General features: G+C 35.5%; 1 protein-coding gene across 2 annotated transcripts; it reads left to right on the top strand.

The window, feature by feature from the left end:
- The first annotated feature begins 277 nt into the window (after positions 1-277).
- Positions 278-19,623, top strand: LOC113105859 (serine/threonine-protein kinase D3-like). Of its 2 annotated transcripts, XM_026267210.1 has the most exons (18): positions 278-598; positions 886-1,046; positions 10,821-10,959; positions 11,048-11,179; positions 11,938-12,092; positions 13,023-13,227; positions 14,449-14,526; positions 14,658-14,763; positions 14,854-14,977; positions 15,981-16,058; positions 16,172-16,385; positions 16,955-16,983; positions 17,083-17,262; positions 17,345-17,506; positions 17,802-17,900; positions 18,347-18,614; positions 19,144-19,229; positions 19,324-19,623. In XM_026267210.1, the coding sequence occupies exons 1-18, from the start codon at positions 544-546 to the stop codon at positions 19,507-19,509; spliced, it is 2,457 nt and encodes an 818-aa protein (XP_026122995.1). In that variant the 5' UTR covers positions 278-543; the 3' UTR covers positions 19,510-19,623. The 2 variants fall into 2 exon arrangements, with proteins under 2 accessions (XP_026122995.1, XP_026122996.1); XM_026267211.1 differs by lacking the exons at positions 278-598; positions 886-1,046 and adding an exon at positions 7,355-7,423.
- Positions 19,624-21,931: the final 2,308 nt, after the last annotated feature.

Here is a 21,931-nt window from a genome sequence, read left to right on the forward strand (position 1 = left end):
ATGATTTTCTCTCTCTCTCTCTAACTATCTTTAATTTGATTATAATTTGATTATCTAGCTATCTATAATTTTATCTATCTACCTGCCCATCCATCCATCTATGATTTTATCTCTCTCTCTCCATCTATCTATAATTTGATCTATCTGTCTGTCTCTCTGATATCCATCCGTCTATCTTTCTCTCTATCTGTCCATCCAGAAAAGAAAACTCCCCAATTTTTCCAAAGTTCTCCAATCAAGATAAAGTTTTTTTCTTCTTCAGAGTGTGTGGTTTATGTTATGTTTATGTCCATCTTGACATGACAGGGATACTGCCCCCAGTGCTGCTGTATTTGCCAGTTTTAAAGTTGAGATCAGATAAGGTCTGATGTGTTTTGCTGTGTTTGGTGGGCAGTTCGTCAGACACACAAACAGTTTGAGTGTCAACTTCCTGCCTCGGCTGGCTGTCGTTCGTCTGCTGAAGCTCTCGCACAAGGAAACCAGAGCAGCGGCAGAAGTGTCTGAAACAGGGCTGCGAAATGTGCTAGCTCCAAAGCCAAGAAAATGGCAGCCAACTCAAACCACCGGCCAAAAAGCCTTGACATCAGTCATGTCTCTGGTAAGTTCCTCTTTCGGAGCTCGACTATGTTAAGCTTTAATCTTAAAGTTAATCTTAGGCAGGTTAATGCTAGTTTCAGTTGTTGCCTTGCACTTGAAGAAGCCTTTGTGGGACTTTCCTTCAAACACCTAAAGGCTTTCTGATGATGATATGTACATAACAATAAACAATTAATGAAAGAAAATGATTGCAGTATCACTATACAAATGTTTTGGGTAAGCTGTAGAGCCCTTTAAACTTCTAAAGCAGCACCATTTGATGAGGGTTAACCCCTTACTTTCTCTCAGGTGCTTTCTCTGTGCTGTCCATGGGGCCCGAGTCCTCCAAACAGGGGCCCAAATGTGTCCACTTTCAGATTGGGCTCCATAAAGAAGATGTACGGATCCCTGAGGGACACCTCAGCTTCCAAGAGGCGAAGCATCTCGCGTCCGAAATCATTGAGAGAAAGGTATTGCTCAAGTTCAACAAACGTGTCACTTTCTGAGGCGTAGTGATGTCGAAACATTTTTTTACAAAAGATCTACTCTGATATATTTGAGTGAATGGGGCAGTCAAGCTCAAAAAGCACTATAAAGGGAGTTTGTGCATTATTACAAAGTCTCTTTAAGACTAATCATGTCACTTGGCAGCATCTTTGAAACGCCTCTCAAGTATGCAAGTGCAACTCCTATCTCTTTTAATGGGGAAACATCCAATTCTTCAAAACTGTTAATTAAGCTTACGATTAAATTTCATATTTAAAATCACCAAAGAAATCTGACAACTAAAAAAAAATGGGGTTTCTTTTGCTCCAAATAGCGTTATAAAAAGCATATTTTTATATTAGCGAGACCAGTGTGTTCTTAATTACTATAAAAGATTAAAATAATATGAGACCGGAAGATACACCCATAGAATTTACAAATGGCGCCACCCATTTTTACGTCAGGAAAAAGGTGGATATATATTATATATATAAAAGGGAAAGCGCTCTCTCTCTCTACTCAACAACAACAAAAGCACCTTTTCATTGCCTTCGGCCTTTCTGTTTTAAAGTGGAACGTTAGCAAGACCCATCAAAACCTCCTTATAGTGCGTAAAAAAACATTGTTCATTTGTCCGTTAGCTGAATTAGCAGAAACAGGTGTCTAAAAATGAACATGCAGTCTTGATTTCTTTAGGATTTTTTCCTTTGTGTGTTTTTTGTTCTAAAACTTTTTTTTAAACAATTTGAAGAATTCTCACCTCTGTGTGTTTATGAAAGCAGGGGAAGTTAAAGAGAATGTGTGTGTAAAGATGCTACCGAATTAGGTTCTACACACACACACACACACACACTCAGTATCGGCGCCCTCCTGCAACATCTCTCCCCCTCCGGACGCCTCTCTGTTTGTCCTCTGTGGTTCACAGCATGTGCATGTAACTTTCCAACCACAGACTCTTCCCCTAACACACACACACACACACACACCTTTTTCTCTGCTTGACCTTGTTATGGTGCCATTTCCACTGCAGAGGGACAGGATCATCACACACACACACACACACACTGATCATTCATTTAATGTATGAATGATCAATGCATGAATGCTCACAGAACTCACCTAACATCATTCATGTACATTTTGAGACTTACCGCATACGTTGCCATTCCAGCTGTTTTCTATGAGTCATAAATGTTACAAGTACAAGCCAAATTTTACATAACCCCGTTACACTGCATGATTATTTTCATTTATCTCAGAAATGTGGCTGTATGGAAATGGTTATTTGAAATATGTATTTAGAAATGTTGCACTTCCTTCTATTTTTGATTTTTCTAAAAGCATCTTATATCTGATCACACAATCAAGGGGAAATAAATAAAACATGGTTTATTTATCACTAGCGGTTCATTGCAAATGTAAGGTCAAGGCAAGTGCATTGCATTGTGGGATGCAGTTGAGTGGGATGTGCACTGGTTGTAAAATTGACCTTTTGGCCTGAAAATAGGATGTAGAATATTTGTTAACTGTGAAACAGGGTTTCGCTACACCCTTTTTTATAGGGCTTCACCATCCACCTTATTTTTAATGCAAGTGAACACGGCCATTAACTTGAATGTGTGCATATTTGGGATCATTCGCTTTCAATTAATGCACAAAAACAGTCCGTTATGCTGCTCGATATTGCAAACTTGTATTTGTTATCATGTTATTTTAATATAACATCATAAACATAAACATACTGGTTTGTAGAGCAAATAGGTTTACCATTTACCACTATTTGTTTTTCTTATTATTTACCAATGCCGACTAATGTACTGAAAGTCTCGCACACATTCAAAAAAAATAATAATAATAACTTACTTCTGTGTTGCAAAATAATGTGGATAATATTGGGGTAATATAATCATATTTTCTTGACCTGGTAGGGACTCTAGCTGCTGCATTTTGGACTACCTGTAGCTTGTTTATTGACGAAGCAGGACAACCACCTAGAAGTGCATTACGATAGTCCAGACTAGAGGTCATGAATGCATGAACTAGCTTTTCTGCATCAGAAACAGATAACATGTTTCGTAGCGTTTCTAAGTTGTCTAATATAACACCCAGATTTTTGACTGCAGAGGAAGTAACAGTAAATCTGTCTAGTAGCAAACTGTAGTCTACTGTTTTTTTGGTCCAATAAGTAATATCTCTGCCTTGATAGTGCAAGTGACAATTCCTGTGTCACTGTGCAGCACTTATAGAGCAGACACAATGTGATTTGAATAAAGAGAGAGTGTGCGATGATTCACACTGTTTGTGAAATTATGTCTCACAGAAACTAGTTCAAATTACTTTATCAGTTATTAAATGAAAAAATATGAATTGTACCAATTATTTCACCTGGGCCGGACAGAGATTGAGACGGTGCCGCTGCATGTCATGCCAAGCCTTTCACGGCCACTTGAGATCAGTCTTTTTAAAGACCGCCAATCAATCATTCCAATACGATTATCAGCTGATTGTGATTGGTAGCATATCAATCAGAGCACCCTTAATCATTAGCACAACAGTGAAAACTAATCCCGCATTTTCTAATAATATTACCAAGGGCCAACATGTATATTGAAAATAGCAGAGGACCTAGGACAGATCCTTGTGGCACTCCATATTTTACTGGCAATAAATTAGATGACTCTCCATTTAAATAAACTAAGTTGTAGCGATCGGACAGGTAGGATTTAAACCATCTTAGAGCCTGCCCTTGAATACCTGTATAGTTTTGAAATCGATCTATGAGTATGTCATGATCTATGGTGTCGAACGCAGCTCTAAGTTCAAGTAAAACTAGCAATGATATGAAGCCTTGATCTGACACAAGAAGCAGGTCATTTGTAATTTTAACAAGTGCAGTTTCTGTGCTATGGTAGGGCCTGAAACCTGACAGATTTTTTGCAGGAAAGATCACAATTTAGGAGACAGAACTTTTTCTACAATTTTAGACATAAATGGAAGATTTGAAAGGGGTCTGTAATTTACCAGTTCACGAGGATCTAGTTGTGGTTTCTTAATAAGAGGCTTAATAATCGCCAGCTTGAATGGTTTTGGGATGTGACCTAAAGATAACAACGAGTTAATAATATTGAGAAGTGGTTCTTCTGCTACCGTTAACAACTCTTTCAGTAAATAAGCTGATACAGGATCTAATAAACATGTTGTTGGTTTAGATACAGTGATAAGTTTATTTAGCTCTTCCTGTCCTATAGTTATAAGGCACTGCAGTTTATCTTTGGGTGCGATGGATGAAACTGAAGTATTAGATGCTGTAGAATCTACAAATCTGCAAATTATTTCAGGAATTCTGTATACGGCCCTGGTGGTCTACACAGAGTAGCCAGAGCAAGAGATACATTAGATTTATTTTGCATTTCTGACAGTGTAACATTTAGCAGAAGTATTTCGAATGAGTAAAACCTGTATCCTGTTTTCTGGGTAACATTGTAAAATAACACTATATATTGTTGCAACACCTCCTCCATGACCAGTCTGACGGGGCTCATGCTTATAACAGTAGTTTGGTGGAGTAGACCCATTTATACCAAAATAATCATTTGGTTTTAGCCAGGTTTCAGTCAAGCAGAGTACATCAAAACTATTATCTGTGATCATTTCATTTACTGCTTTGGGTGCGAGTGATCTAATGTTTATGAGCACAAACTTAAAAAATAGTTTTTGTTCAATTTATTTGACAGTTTTTCTAGATCCTGCATTACATTTATATTTTGAGCCCACTATTCAGGGAACAGACAGCGCAAGTACTTCTATCTTTTAAGTCGGTAGAACAAAAGCCATCATAGCAGTTATTTGAGAATTGGCTTACTAGTCATATTGAGCGAAGTGTCCTGGAGATGTTGTCCAATAGGAGTTCTGCTCTGACTCTGCTGGGGTGCAGGCCATCAGCACGAAACAGCCTAGGACGCTCCCAGAAAAGATTCACTGTTCTTTACACCATGACTATAGCCATTTATTTAAAGCAAAGGTCAGTGGAGGAAAGCTTTGTTTCGTCCTCCAGGTGTGGTGTAATGTGAAAACTAATACTATATGTGACCCTGGAGCACAAAACCAGTCATAAGTAGCCCGCGTATATATGTAGTAATAGTCAAAAATACATTGTATGTGTCAAACTTATTGATTTTTTAAAGCCAGAAATCATTAGGATATTAAGTGAAGATCATGTTCCGTGAAGATATTTTGTAAATGTCCTACTGTCAAAATACAAAAATTTAATTTTTGATTATTAATATGCATTTCTATGAACGTAATTTGTACAACTTTAGAGGCATTTTTTTTTTTGCACCCTCAGATTCCAGATTTTCAAATAGTTGTATCTCGGACAAATATTGTCCTATCCTGTTTGGTCAGCTTTCAGATGATGTATAAATCTCAATTTTTTGAAATTTGCCCAAATGACTGGGTTTGCAGTCCAGGGTCCCATATAGCCTAATAATATACAAATCAGGACCGTAACCACCATAGACATTGAGGGGAACAAGTTCCCCCCCCCATTATTAAAAGTGATTTCCAGTGCGAAGCATCAGTTTAACGTTGAAACAAGACAGCAATGTAACAGTAGTTGCAACTCATTTAATATTAGTCAGCTGTTTTTTTACATTTGAAATATGGCCATTTTGAGAGAGAGAGATGAAAGCTGTGTTTGTGAAATACCTTTTCTACAAACATTTTAAGCTGTGAGTTTAAAAACAGCGATTTTACCTCATCGTTGTTGAGTAATATAATATTTCGACCCAGTATCAAAACTGTGGTGCATTAATACAGTTATATATATATAGCCTAAACTGCTGTTCAAAATCATTTAAATATTTAATGATTTTTTTGTCTGTTATGCTCTTCAAAGCTGTATTTATTTGATCAAATATTCAGAAAAAACACCCATTAAGGCTATTTTAAAATATAATTTATTTCTGTGATGCAACGCTGTATTTTCAGCATCATTACTCCAGCCATTTGGGTCACAAGATCCTTCAGAAATCATTCTAAATAATATGCTGATTTATATTGAAAATGTTGTGCTTCTTAATATTTTTTGGAACCTGTGATACTTCTTTTTTATTATTTGATGAATAAAGGATAAAAAGAATAGCATTTATTCAAAATAGTAATCTTTTCTAACAATATACGTATTTACTATACCTTTTTATCCATTTAACACATTCTTGCTTAATAAAAGTATTAATTTATTTTTATTTTCTTTCTTTTTTTAAAGAAGAAACAATTAACTGACCCCAGAATTTTGAATAGTAGTGTAGGCTGTATTGTAACTCAAAATTTCTATTTTGAATAAACACGGTTTCAAACACTGTAGTCTCCCTCATAAAAAAAAACTAAACATTGGTAACATTGATAAATCATAAATCAGCATAGTAATAATAGAAATAATTGGAGTAATAATGATGAAAATTCAGCTTTGTTTCACAAGAATATAAAATATTTTAAAGTATATTAAAATATAAAACTTTTTTTGTTGTTGTTGTTGATCAAATAAATTCAGCCTTGATGAAAGAAACAACTTTTAAAATCATTAAAAATGCACTGATACCTCAGTTTGAATCTGGTTTTGTTTCAATTTGCTGCATGGACCCTTGATCAACCAGAGACATGAAAGTCTTACAGTATGTGTATATCAACCAAATATATCAATGGTATCTGTAATCGTTTGCTGTATTCTATTATTCATATGGAGAAAATCTAAATAAAGTGAGACCTGTTCCAGACAGGGTTACAGCCTTGATACATATACTGTATAATGACTTGAGAATCATTTTAACTGACGATATATGACCAGTGTTTTCAGTCAGCTGTTAAGAATCGTACGAGTCGAGATTCATAAATCGCGAATCAGATTAATCGGTCAAAAGGTTTAAAAAAAAAAATGTTCGCGATTCACTTAGATTCATTCGGACAGTTCACGGACACACTGAATAGTTTCCAGCGGTTACTCACGTCGTAATAACTGGATACCTTATGAAACCGAGAACAAAACGACCGCTGGATGAGGTGATATCTACCTACGATACGTCTGAGGAAACGAAACTCGTAAATGCCAGAGACGAAGCATCTTGCGCATGCGCAGTTTATGAACGACCTTTCTGCAGGTGAATGTGAAGCGTATCCAATTCTGTGTTTACAGTTTTCATCCCGAGTGTTTCCAAAAGCTCCAGTGATCTGAAAACGAGCTAAACACCTCACACCTGGGCAGCACCACATCAAAGCGACACCCTGACCAGCTCGCGAGCGACCGGTGGAACGGAAATGCAGCTCGATCACGTGTTTGTGTTCGTTACGTTTTCAGACCTTTCAAGTGGGTTTAACACCCTGAACCCTTACCGTTAATGTATCATATAGAAAAAAATATTTCTTCTTCTAGATGTGCTTTTAGTTTCACATTTTTTGTCTGTTTGACTTAAGTATTAGCTGAGTGGGAGCTTGTTTGCCGAGGTACTGAGTGTTTAGTCTCAAACAGGAAGTTGAATGTGTTTGAAGTCGATGTGGAAGAGGAAGGCCTAATTTATAAAGAAATAACTGACAGAACCAAGTGAATATGGTACTGAGCTGATGAAGTAATTACTGTGATTGTGAAATGTTGTGGTATTTAAAGTAAGTAGACGTTAAAACAGGAAAACTAAAAATCCCATGTTTTAGCGCTATCATTGAAGGATTGCCCCTAAAGTGCTCCGATTCACATCAATCAATCAATAATACATAATAATAAAAATGAAAAATGTATTAAAACAAAATTGCTTCCTTTTTGTTACTGAAAAGTTTTGCATAAAGACCAGAATATTGTCAAAATAATCCCCATTTTTATTTATTTAGGTAGGCCTGGCTTAAGCAATTTTAGAGCCCAATGATTTCCGCAATGTGACAGAAAACGCAGACAGAAACGCAGAATATAATCATAAAAGCTAAATTTAATGAATAAAGTGGAATTTGAATAATTCCAATAAAAGAAAAAATAAACAAAATAATAATACTTTTTTTTTTCTCGAAACATCAATTAATAAGAAATGCTTTTTATTATTAATATGCAATAAAACCACTTAAAATGGAATACAGAAAATTAATGGAAAACAGGAATTTGTTTAAAAATAAAACTGAATTTAAGAAAAAAATATATTGTATAGGGCCTTAAAGTTTGTTAAACTTGCTGTTTAATATAGTAAGTTGTATTATTTTAATTAATTACACAGGTCTTTTGATTAATACAATTGTATTTAACCTTTCAAATAGAGTCTAGAAAAATGTAAACACACAAAAAATGGAATTTGGAAAATATTTAACATTTCATATTAAAGCACTCTGTGATTTGTAGTCTCAATATAATTAGCTAAAAATATTGCTGATCAATTAGTGCATACAGTTCACACTGTTCATGTGCAGAGTTGAGAGACCTGGAGTATCAGGTGTTATCGAGTTATTGAGGAGAGTCTCAGTTTGACTCACATCCGTTAGATTTGAAAAGCCAATGATTGACATTAAGAGCCATCAGTTACGCAGTGGTTCATCGTGATCTGACGCACTCTCAGCCTCGTCTGAAGATGCTGATCATGATAAGATCTGCGGCTTCTGAATCTTAACAGACTGAACATACACTGGATATAAAATGTCTACACACCCCTGTTAAATTGGCAGGTTTCTGTGATGTAAAATAAAATCAGACCAAGATAAATCATCTTTAAAGTGAACTATAACCTGTACAACTCAATAAAAAATGATTATTTTGGGAATGGAGAAAGTAAAATTAAACAACTTAAATAATGTGGTGCATAAGTGTGCATACCCTTAAACTAAAACTTTGCAGAAGCACCTTTTGATTTTATTACACCACTCAGTCCATTTGGTTATCTTGACTTAGCAATATTGCCCACTCTTCTTTGCAGAAAAGTTGCAGTTCCAGCTGAAGAAAAACCGCCCAAAGCACAATGCTGCCACCACCATGCTTCACTGTGGCTATGGTGTTCCTTCGGTGATGTGCAGTGTTGTTTTTTGCCAAACATGCGTTACAATTCAAACGATTATAGAATTGTAGAATTAGAATTATTTTAGAATTAGACCAAAAAGTACCAAATAGGCCTCTTGGCAGCCTCCCTGAACAGTGTTCTTTTCATCTTTTTATCAAATTTGGATGGACATCCAGTGCTTAGTACTATCACTGTTGAGCCATATTTTCTCCTCTTGATGATGACTGTCTTAACTTTGTTTCATGGTATACCTAATGCCTTTGAGATTCTTTTGTACCCTTCTCCTGACTGATACATTGTAACAGTTAGATCCCTCTGGTGTTTTGGAAGCTCTCTGCGGACCATGGCTTTTGCTGTAAGATGTTACTGAGAAAATGTGAGGAAAAGCTTACTAGAACAGCTATAGTTTACTTAGGTTTAATCAGAGGCACTTTAAATGATGGCAGCTGTATACTGACTCCTATTTAACATGAGTTTGAATGTGATTGCTTCATTCTGAACACAGCCACATCCTTCGTTCTAAGAGGGTGTGCAAACTTATGCAATCACATTATTTTAGTGTTTTATTCTTACTCCTCCTTTCCTAAAATAGTTTTAACTTCACAGAAACCTGCCAATTTAACAGGGGTGTGTAGAGTTTTTATATCCACTGTACATGCTTCTTAAAGTAGTGTTCATGTCCAGCGTGTGTGTGTGTTTGAGTGTGTGGTTGTGATTATATTAGATCTAAAGAAATGCACTGTAGAAGAGAACAGACATGATGAAGTGTTTCTGTAATCAATGGTCTCCAAACTCCTGCACCAGCTCACATCGAGACACAATCGAACACTGAAAAACTACTCAAATGCACTGTGTCTCGATGTGACATGGTTCAGGAGTTTGCAGTATTCTTAAAGGCCATTTTTTTTTTTTTTACAAATATAGTGCAACCTCTTAAAACCAACTTGATTTAAAGGTTAATAAATGCATTAAATTGCTTTAATGCTTTGTTCATCTTCGGAACACAATTTAAGATATTTTGGATGAAAACTGGGAGGCTTGTGACTGGTGGTCGACCGATATATCGGCCGATATTTGGCATTTTATTGGCATCGGCCGCTAGGTTTTTCTGTTTGGCCGATGTCTTTGAGGTGGTACTTTTGTTTTGACGGCGCTAATAACGTGCTCATATTCTCCTTCTTGTTTACTGTCATTGTTAAAGGTGCAATAGGAGATCTTGGAAAATGCTAGCATTAGCCTGATAGCACTGAAAGCGACCATCCCACTCTCCCTGCAATCTGTGTCCAAAGCAACACCCCTGAACACATTTATGCTCACAGACCTGAATACCAGAGACAACATTAATACAATAGGCTACATCAGCGGTTCCCAATTCCAGCCCATGTTCTGGAGTGAAGTAAACCCCTGCTCAGGGAGTAGGGAGCAATGAACACTGTGTAGGGATCAGATCGATTGGAACACAGTTCATTATGATGTTTAACAGTATTTTTATTGTTGTTTTTTATTTGTTTATTTTGTTTAGTGTAATATACATTACACTGTTTATACATATATTACAATATTTATATCTAATTATTATAATATATTATATCTTAATGACAACGTTTGTTGTTACTTTTCTTGAATTATAATATTTTAAATATTGTTTACGTTTTGTTGTGCTATTCTGTCAGTTTTATGATAATTACTCTGTGTGTGTGTGTGTGTGTGTGTGTGTGTGTGTGTGTGTGTGTTAAGGCTCCAGAGTGCAGTGTCGTGGGTCTCGGAGAGAAGCTGCTGTTATTTAGACATGAGCCGAACACAGAGCAGATCTTACAGAGACTCACTGAAAAACACGACATACACAACGGAGATCTGGTGGAGGTGGTGCTTGCTGGTCAGTAAACACACACACACACACACACACGCACACTATTCTCACTGCAGGTGATGCTGACAGCTGTCAATCACGTTGATCACTCTAGGAACAGCTTCACTGACGGAGATGAAGTACCGTCCTCATTCTCTGGTTGTCCATTCGTATCGCTCTCCTACGTTTTGTCACTACTGCGGTGAGATGTTGTGGGGACTCGTCCGACAGGGCCTAAAATGTGAAGGTACGACTTCGCAAAACACTTAAAAGTCATGTACATAATATTTACAATGTGTTGTTGGTAAATTGCCTTTATTTGTTTAGCACTTGTTATTTATATTTAGAAATGCACATTTTTAAATAAATATATTAGGCCTATTTATTTATGTTACTTAATTACTATGACATGATGATTGATTTTACTTTTGTTACTTTATGTCGTTTAGAACATTTTATTTATTTTGTTATGAAGATATTTGTTTATTATACAATATTTATCTTGTATAAAATATTAACATAAAATCTATTTTGTATTTATTGTTTATTATGTAAATTAATACATATTTTTTATAATATTTATCATATCACGTTATTCAGTTTTTTGGCTTAGTTTAAGTCACCATATATTTATTATTTAATATGTATTATGTAAATTATATTGTTTAAAAATATGTAAAGTTATTAGATGTTTTGCTTGGCTTCATTTTTATTTGTTGCTTAATTGCTTATTTGTTTATTACGCGATATATTTATTTATCAAGTCTTATACTGGATATTTGCATTTTATTTTATTGCCTTATTGCTTATTTGTTTATTTAATATTTATTATTATGTTTATGTATTGTTTATAATTATATTATTTATCAATATTGAAAATGTATTTTATTATTGCTAAGTTTCTATGACATGTTGTTTATGTTTCACTATGTTGTTATCTTAAAAGTTTTGACAAATCTAAAAAAGGAAGTGTTTGAGAGGTATTCTTTGTCTTTCTCTCTGCAGGCTGCGGTCTGGATTTCCACAAGCGTTGTGCGTATAAGTTGCCCAACGACTGCTCTCGTGTGTATCGCCGCTGTGGCCCGAGTCTGTCTCTGTTCCCCCCCGGTCGGCCCCGGACCCCGTCGCTCTCCAGTCACACCGGCGGGAGCCTGGAGGAGGTACCCATCCTAACCAAACACTGTAGAATACCTAAGATGTGTCGCTCGAATAGGTTTCAATGGGACTCAGTATGGGAGCTCTATCGAACAAAGCCCCGCCTTCTGAGCAAAAAGAGCCAATCCCTGATGGGTAAAATCAGCACAGTCATGTTGCATCCAAGTTCACTCGCTTATACTATGCCCTTAAAGTATGTACACTATTTTTGTGTGTGTGAAGAAAAAGTCCATGCTTTTGAGTATGTAGCATAATAGTAGGCAAGCTTTGGGACATGTCATAACTGCGTCTTTAGCAGATGCTCTGTGGCTTTGTTATCTACAGCCACTGTTTAAACACAACTGTCAATCATCTTATCACAGTAAACGAAAATCCACATTTCATTTAAGTATTGGAGAGAAATGAAGAGTCAGGTTGCCAGTCGCGGGTCTATCGTGCCTAAAACTCTCTTCATATGTTTGCATTATGATGCACTTCAAAGTTAATGACTAAACGTATCATTAAAAAAGTTAACAATGTTGCTGCAGATCCAATATAATGTGCATAATATTAAATAAATATTATTTTAATCAGGTGAGACACACTATTTATCACGTAAACCCCTTTCTCTGGCTGTCCGTCAGTCTCGCATGTCCGCCATGTTTGTAGTTTTTAAAGACTTTATATGCGTGTTTGTAGTTCTAATTGAATCTTTGTTCACCATGCAGTGTGTTGTGGGCAATTTTAGCTGTTTTTATGATACAGTTGTTGTCAGATTTCATTGGTGTTTGTCAGTTTTATCGTAAGCTGAGTGAACCGTTTCGATAATTTTATGTTTTCCTCTTTCTAAGAGATAGGAGCTGTGCATGCATACCCAAGAGGAGTTTCACAGATGGCAGCTGATTTCTGTGAGGTGTTTAAAATGATCTCTGAAATGGTTTGTTTTCTACCCTCAGATCAGCATGTCGAAGCCGTCATGCACGCGCTCGCGTCCTCCGTCCTGGGTCAACGTGCCGGTGTCTGTGGGGCTGTCGGAGGGGAAGGAGGCCCGACCGCGAGTCCCTCACACCTTCCACATTCACTCCTACACCAAACCCACCGTCTGCATGCACTGCTTCCGGCTGCTCAAGGGCCTCTTCAGACAGGGCATGCAGTGCTCCGGTGAGACCAACACCTGTTTCAAAACATTTTCAGTGTCCAAGTTAATACTGAGAACTAATAAAGGGATAGTTCACCCAAAAATGAAAAATCTGTCATTAGTTGCTCACCCTCGTGTCATTCCAAAGCAGTACGACTTTTGTTAATCTTCAGAACACAAATTAAGATATTTTTAATGAAATCCGAGAGAAAAAACTGGGATGGATTCCAGAAAGCAGGGTTAACTTACCATCTTACCACATATCGCCATCTAATTGATGGTTGTGCAATCATTTGTCATATTTTTTTGTTTATCCTTTTAATCACTGAGAATAAGAACTATATTGTTTGTTTGATGCTAATTATATAAGAAGAAATATCATATATGTTTTATTTTTTATTATAGAAATATAGTACAGAAAATACAGTATACAATACAAGTATATTAGATTAGATTGAACATTACCTTGTTATAATAATGTTTTATAATTAATGTAAAGATAATTATTATATATATATATTTGCCAATATTTGAAAAATGCCAAATATCGGCCGATATATCGGCATTGGCGATATATCGGTCGACCACTAGTCACAAGCCTCCCAGTTTTCATCCAAAATATCTCAAAAGGTTTATCTGTATTTCTGGAATACCCCCCCGACATGTTCACAGGTCCAGAAACGTAGCAAGAAAGTCATTATATTTATTTTGCAAAGGGTATTCTCGTCGCTTTGTAAAATTACAATTGAACCACTGAATATTTTACCGATGCCCTTGCTTTGTTTCTGGGTCTGGGAATATTTAGGTTGTGTTGCTGTCTATGGAGCGTCAGAGAGCTCTCTGATTTCATCAAAAATATCTTAATTTGTGTTTTCCGAAGATGAATGTAGGTTTTATGGGTTTGGAACAACACAAAGGTGAGAAATAAATTAAATGAGTTTTTAGTTTTGTGTGAACTATTCCTTTAAAGGTGCAGTACGCGACTTCTGAGAAACACTGTTGATATTTGAAATGACCAAAACAGACACGCCCCTATCTTGAGAGCTCCGCCCCCAGACTCATGAACATTCTATTCAACTTGCCCCTCCCCCATCACGAGTGGACACGCCCCTTACTGGCATTTGGCTGGAAGTGTATTTTGGTGCACTTTCAACAGCGTTTCTCAGAAACTGCGAACTTCTGCTTTAAGTCTTCTGAGCTGTGAAAGAGCAATAACTTCTTGGTTTCTCTGTGTTTCTCTTCAGACTGTAAGTACAACTGTCATCGCAGGTGCATGACTCTTGTTCCTCCCGAGTGTAATGGTGAGAAAGCAAACGGAGAAGGTCAGTTTGATTGTGTATGCATGGGACAAAAATCAATAGTCATTTAGCAGACACTTTTATCCAAAGCGATTAACAAACGAGGAAGCAATCAAAATCAACAAAAGAGCAATGAAATTGTGCTGTATTTTCAGAGCCTGAGGAGAACACAAAAGTGGTCACATTAAATGATCTCTATGAAGAGCTGCGATATAAAGACCCTCCGACCATAGATATAACACCGCTGCAGCCGTCCGTCGCGTAAGGATCCACATCACACCTGCTCCTGATCAATGCAGCGCTGCAGACTGAGCTCATGTGTGTGTGTGTGTGTGTGTGTGTGTGTGTCAGGCCGTGTTTCAGCAGTAATATTCCTCTGATGCGAGTGGTGCAATCAGTCAAACACCGCAAGAGAAGAAACAGTGGAGTGCTGAAGAAAGGCTGGTTGATCCATCACACCAACACTGACACACATGTGAGTGACTCTTATTCATATGGAGAATTAATATTGTGTATTTTTATTTCTATTGTATTATTTTTACTACAGGTGAAATGTTTGGGGTTTGGCAAAGAAAAAAAAAAAAAACATTTTTAGTGTCAATACTATTATAGTTTTAATTAATAGTTTTGATTTGTTTTTATTTTGACGTTTTTTATTTATTTAAATATTTAAGTTTTTTGACATTCTTATTTTTATTTATTATTATTTTAATTTGTCTTTATATGTACTTAATTTGTTAACATTTTTCTTTTGACAGTTTTTTATTTAAGTTTTTATTTAAGTTTTTTGTCATCCTTATAATTATATTATTATTGTCATATTATTATTATTATTTGTATTATTTTAATGTCTATATATTAGTGATACAAATGATTAATTGCATTCAAAATAAAAGTTTTTGTTTACATAATATATGTATGTGTTCTGTGTATATTATATATATATATATATATATGTATGTATATATGTATGTATATGTATATATATACAGTATATATTTTAAATGTATATATTTATATTCATATAACTTATATTATACATGAATATATTTAATATAAACATTACATATTTTCTTAACTATATACATGCATGTGTTTGTATTTAATGTAAAAATAATTGTAATTATTAATTAGTATTAATTTTTAATAATCCTACTCACAGAGGCTTTATTCATTTGCTCTAAAGTATAGTCAAATTTTCTGATATATTATTATAATTTAAATTAACTGTTTACTGTATGAATATATTGTAAAAAGTAATTTATTCCTGTGATGTAAAGCTGAATTTTCAGCATAATTGATCCATCTGATCTAGAAGATCTTTCTCTTTAATTTTTTGTTTTTCAATATTGTTTGAATTTAAACTTCAGAAGTAGATCATCTGTTAGAAATAGAAATATTTTGTATCATTAAAATAAACAAATTTGTATCTTTCGTATATTTTATATACATTTCTATAATGTTTTTTGTCTTTGCAGAGAAAACGTCACTACTGGGTATTAGACGGGAAAAGCATCACCCTGTACCCGAATGAAATCAGCACTAAATACTACAAGGTTTGCAAGTCTTTAGAATGCATTTACCACTTCACATGCAAAATACAGCAAGGTTAGACACACGCTAGGGCTTTCCTGAAGTTATTGATCTAGTTGCATGTGCTTGGTTTCAGGAGATCTCTCTGTCAGAGGTGCTGCAGGTTCGAGGTCCGGCTCAGCTCACTGTTCCTGTGTTAGCAGGTAACAGCACACACTCGTTCGAGCTGGGGACCGTGTCTCTGGTTTACTGTGTGTTTGCGGATCAGGACGGTCCATCATGGGAGTCAGCTCTCGATCAGGCTCTCAGACCGGTGCAGGGCACTGTGTGCCACACGACTAACAACACCGGTGAGTAAAAGATCAAATACACTCTAAGTTCAACCAAAAATTAACATTTAGTCACCCTCGGGTCATCAGATATGTAGATGAGTTTAATTCTTCATCAGAACAGATTTGGAGAAATGTAGCAATGCTCTGCAGTGAATGGGTGCCGTCAGAAAGAGAGTCCAAACAGCTGATAAAAACATCACAATAATCCACAGCACTCCAGTCCATCAGTTAATGTCTTGAGAAGCCGAAAACTACATGTTTGTATTAAACAAATCCATCATTAAGATCGTTTTTATGGATTATAGACTCATATTTTAAACGGTTTAACGTTAAAACGTTGTTATGATTGATTTGTTTCTTATACAAACATGTAGTTTTTGTCTTCACAAGATGTTAAATGATGGACTGGAGTGGTGTGGATTATTGTGATGTTTTTATCAGCTGTTTAGACTCTCATTCTGACGGCACCCATTCACTTCAGAGCATCCATTGGTGAGACACTGATGCAATGCTACATTTCTCCAAAAGAAACAAACTTCCACATCTTCTCTGATCCTCAAATTAAATGCCACCTCGTCTCTTGCCAGGTGACGGAGAGAACGGTGACCAGACACAGGTGGGACTCAATTATTGATCATTAAAATGAAACCACTGTGTCTCAAAGAGAGAACGAGGCGTCTGATGGTGTGTGTGTGTGTGTGTGTGTGTGTCGCAGGACATCAGTGAGCTCTACCAGATCTTCTCTGACGAGGTGTTGGGTTCGGGTCAGTTCGGGGTGGTTTACGGAGGCACTCACAGACACACGGGACGTCCGGTCGCGGTCAAAGTCATCGATAAAACAAGATTTCCCACTAAACACGAGGAACAGACCAGAAACGAGGTCTCGATATTACAGGTATGAGTTCAAGATGCCATTTCCCCACAGAAATCAAACACTTGTGGTTATTATATCTATCCTCCTCGTGTGTGTGTTTCAGAGACTGTCTCATCCAGGAGTCATTCATCTAGAAGGGATGTTTAAGACCATGGAAAACACTTTCGTTGTGATGGAGAAGCTCCACAGCGACATGCTAGAGATGATTTTATCTCACGAGAACGGACGTCTGTCTGAACGCACCACTCGCTTTCTAGTCACTCAGGTAAAGAAGCTCGTTCGCTCTTAAAACACTGAATAATCCTCTAATGCTAGTCCCATTTTTGGGAGGAGCCTACACATAAATCTCTCTCGTTTTTAATAATCATAGCTAATGTTCCAAGAAAGTGGCTTTTTTCCAGACCACCTTAAACAGAACAGTATCTCATGGTTGTTTTACATTTTATTTTTTAATAAGTCTGTTACGCTCATGTTATGCTTAAAGTAAAAATACAGTAATATTATTACAAATCTGAGTAATAAAGTCTGAGTCTGTTGCTGATCTGTGGTTGGTGTTGAAGGTTTTGGAGGCTCTGCGGTATCTGCACATGAGGGACGTTGCACACTGTGACCTGAAACCAGAAAATGTGCTGCTGGCTTCCCCTGAACCATTTCCTCAGGTCTGACACACTCTTATATGACTCTTTACTCAAGATCGTCAGTGTTTTTGACACTTAAAGGGTTCGTTCGCTCAAGAATGACTATACTGTCATTAATTTCTCACCCTTGTGTCATTCCAAAGACCTCTTTTCGTCTTCAAAACACAAATTAAGATATTTTCGATGAAATCCGAGAGCTTTCTGGGAACATTTCATTTGTGTTTCTGTCTAATGAGGGTGAGAAAGCTCTCGGATTTCATCCAAAAATATCTTAATTTGTGTTTTGAAGATGAACAGGGGTCTTATGGGTTTGGAATGACATGAGGGTGAGTAATTAATGAGAGAGTTATCAATTCAATCGAGATATTTTAACTGTTGGGCACAATTATGTTTTGATTTCCAGCCATGGAAAGCAAAAACCAAATGCATGATAAATGAATGCATCGAATGCAATGTGTCTGTTTCAGGTCAAACTGTGTGACTTTGGTTTCGCTCGCATCATCGGGCAGAAGTCGTTTCGGCACACTCTCGTCGGGACGCCGGCGTATCTGGCTCCGGAGGTCATCTGTAGCAAGCGTTACAATCGCTCTCTGGACATGTGGGCTGTGGGCGTGATTTTATACGTCAGTCTGAGCGGGACGTTCCCTTTCAACGAGGACGAGGACATCAATCAGCAGATCACCAACGCTTCGTTCATGTATCCACGCCAGCAGTGGTCCCTCATCTCCCTGGAGGGTAAGACACCATGTATAAACACACATATACACACATACATAAATGCATCTATACATAGTAGCCTTTTGTCAGTTTAGACTAAATTCATTTTGCAATTTTTAACGTTTTGAGTTTTACTCAACATTTACTTTTACGTTTTTTAAGTGATACATAATAGGTGAATATTGTATAGTACAATGAATTCCCCTTAAAATATTAAATATTGAAGAGTAAATATTATTGAAATAAAATATAGTATATAAATGACTCTTAATAAATTACTCCTACTTTTTTTTTTTAATAGAACCCTAGAAAATAGAAAGTTAATTGCAACTTAGCAAAAAAAAAAATTCCCGAATTGCAAGATGCAGAAGAGAGTTTGAGAAGTATTAGAGAGAACTTTGTGTGAAAAAAAAAGTATGAGACTAAAATCTGCAGTTTTTAAAAAAAAAAAATGTATTCCATTCCCAGAAATGGGCAAAGCCTCCATAGTTCTATGTCCAATGGTTTCCTAACCATCTTTCTGCTAACTCGTTTGTCTGTCTCTCAGCGGTGAACCTGATCAATAACCTGCTGCAGGTGGTGGTGAGACGCAGGTTCAGTGTTGGCAAAGCCATGGGACATCCTTGGTTTCAGGTCTGTTGACTCACTCCAGAAATAAAACACATTGTACTGGCATTCAAATGCACTGACTGGATGTGCATTGTGATTTATGTTTCTCCCGCTGCAGAACTTCCAGATGTGGTGTGACCTGCGTGAGTTTGAGCAGCGGATGGGATATCGTTATCTCACGCATGAGGCGGATGACGAGCGCTGGAGATCCTACGCTCTGGAGAAAGGCCTCAGTTTCCCACAACATTTAGCAGCAGCAGCAAACGAAGAGCAGAAGCAACAGCCATCAGCCACTTATATATAACTGTGAATATTGTATTATATCAGCAACTTTGTGAATCTGCTGGGTTGTAAATCTAATTATTTTGGTGTGCTTTAATAATATGTGACATATTTTTCAATAAAATAAGAAAAAGGCTAATCTTGGGTTTGTTTTTCTCAGAAACTGTAAGTAACGTCAAATTAATAGAATTAATAATTATATTATATTATATTATATTATATTATATTATATTATATTATATTATATTATATTATATTATATTATATTATATTAATAATTATAGAAAAAAGTAGCCTGAATGTACTGTAAGTCGATTTGGATAAAAGCGTCTGCTAAATGCATAAATTAAATGCACAAATTTAAATTTTACATTTAATGATATTATATTATATTATATTATATTATATTATATTATATTATATTATATTATATTACATTATATTATATTATATTAAATTATATTATATTATAAAATTTCTGGCTAACCATTTTAACTACAAGACTTCTTTTCAGCTGAAGTTGTTACTGTCAGTTCTAGATTTTATATTTGTTGTTATTACATTTTATTATATTTAATGTTTAAATCAAACATAATCCAGTTATATCCAATTAACCCATTTTCCGGGACTTTTATTTTACTAATGTCATTTCCTGGGACTTTTATTTTATAAGAAAATTCTGAGCACGGAGCTTCCGCTTGCGTAAGTATCAACCTGCGGTATTTGTAAACAGAACAGCAAAGGTGTGGATATGACTTTATAATGATTTTTTTTTTTTGTTTTTTGTTTAAGTAACTACAATGAATGCTAAATAACAATTTAAATAATGAGCTTTAATTGCGTTTTATATATATATATATATATATATATATATATATATATATATATATATATATATATATACATACATACATACATACACACACACACACACACACACACACACACACACACACACACACACACACACACACACACACATATATATATATATATATATATATATTTGAGAGTGTTAAAATTGTTTAAGAAGGATATCAGTAGGGTAACTTGCAGCGTCATTCAGACAATCATAATGACCAGCAAAATTAACATAACGTGTTAACATTGATGATTTGCACAGTTATCATTTTTACATGCTGTTTTAGTCTTGCACTTACTATATATTTATAAATTTATAGAAATCCATTCATAAACTTATAAAAAGTGTCAAACATATTCAGGAATATTACTGGACATCATTATAGTTTTTAATGTCTGCATTTAAGAAGCTTGCATGAAATGATTATTATGCATGCAGCTTATGAGCAAATTAATACATATACTTAATATGAGAAACATCGAAAATAAGAGTGGGTAGTATTTTGGGTACTTTTCAGTGTTATTATCTATTGTTATTATATAGTATATATTATAACAATTCCATTCAATAGACATATATATTTAATTATTAGAAAGACTACATTCAATATTAGCAGAGGCATTTGTTACGTTGTAGATTTAATTGAACTGCAAAAGTGTGATTAAAATGGTATTGTGTCTAATAAAGACATAAATGTCTACTCTCTTCAGCTCTTAAAGCTGTCCATGTCACTGGAGTGATTGCGCAGCTGCAGTTCGTGAGCAGATGTCACGTGACAGCTGTGTTAAAGCAGTAAAGACCCGCTGAGTCAAGCACTTTTCTGAGCTCTTAACCACCTCCTGCTTGTTCATTCTGGGTGTCGATTCTAAAAATAGTGTCTGTTTTGCTTAAGCGTGTCAATATATCACACACAAAAAAGGCACACTGCATTAGTTTTTCTGTAGCAGAGATCAGAGCAGAGAAATGCTAGTGGTGCTCTTTGCACACATGTGGAGTTTTTGCTAAATGAGAAAAAAATAAGGTTACTTATCTCACAATTCTGACTTTTTTTTTCTTTGAAATCTGTGATTAAAATTATAAAGTCAAAATGGCAAGATGTTAACTCACAACTGTAAGAGAATATCAGAACTGTGAGCTGGCTTGAGTTTATAACTCGCAATCGAGGGATTAGTTCTGGGAAGTCAGATTTGGGTGATGAAAAGTCACAATTACCTATTTTATTTTTTTAGGCCGTGGCAGAAAACGGCATTTATATATTGTAGTTGTGTAGAACTATAACTAAACTATACAAAACCATTAAAAATAATTTTTTAATGATTTTTAAAATCTAAAAATAAATTGACTTAATTTATTAAAGGCACATGCACGTTTCTCATTTTCATTTAGTTTGACTTTAAGTACTAAAATAACTATTACTATGATAAAATGAATAAAAGCTTAATGTGTATTAAAAAATTATAATAAAAAAGGCAAAAACACCCCAATTTTTTTTAGATGAATTAAAATCAGAATATATATATCTGAGTTACATGCTGCTTTAATTCTTCACCAAATAATAGTATTATCAATATTTTTTATGGAA

This window comes from Carassius auratus, chromosome 7, assembly GCF_003368295.1.
Source record: "Carassius auratus strain Wakin chromosome 7, ASM336829v1, whole genome shotgun sequence".
In the NCBI taxonomy this organism is placed as follows: Eukaryota; Metazoa; Chordata; class Actinopteri; order Cypriniformes; family Cyprinidae; genus Carassius; species Carassius auratus.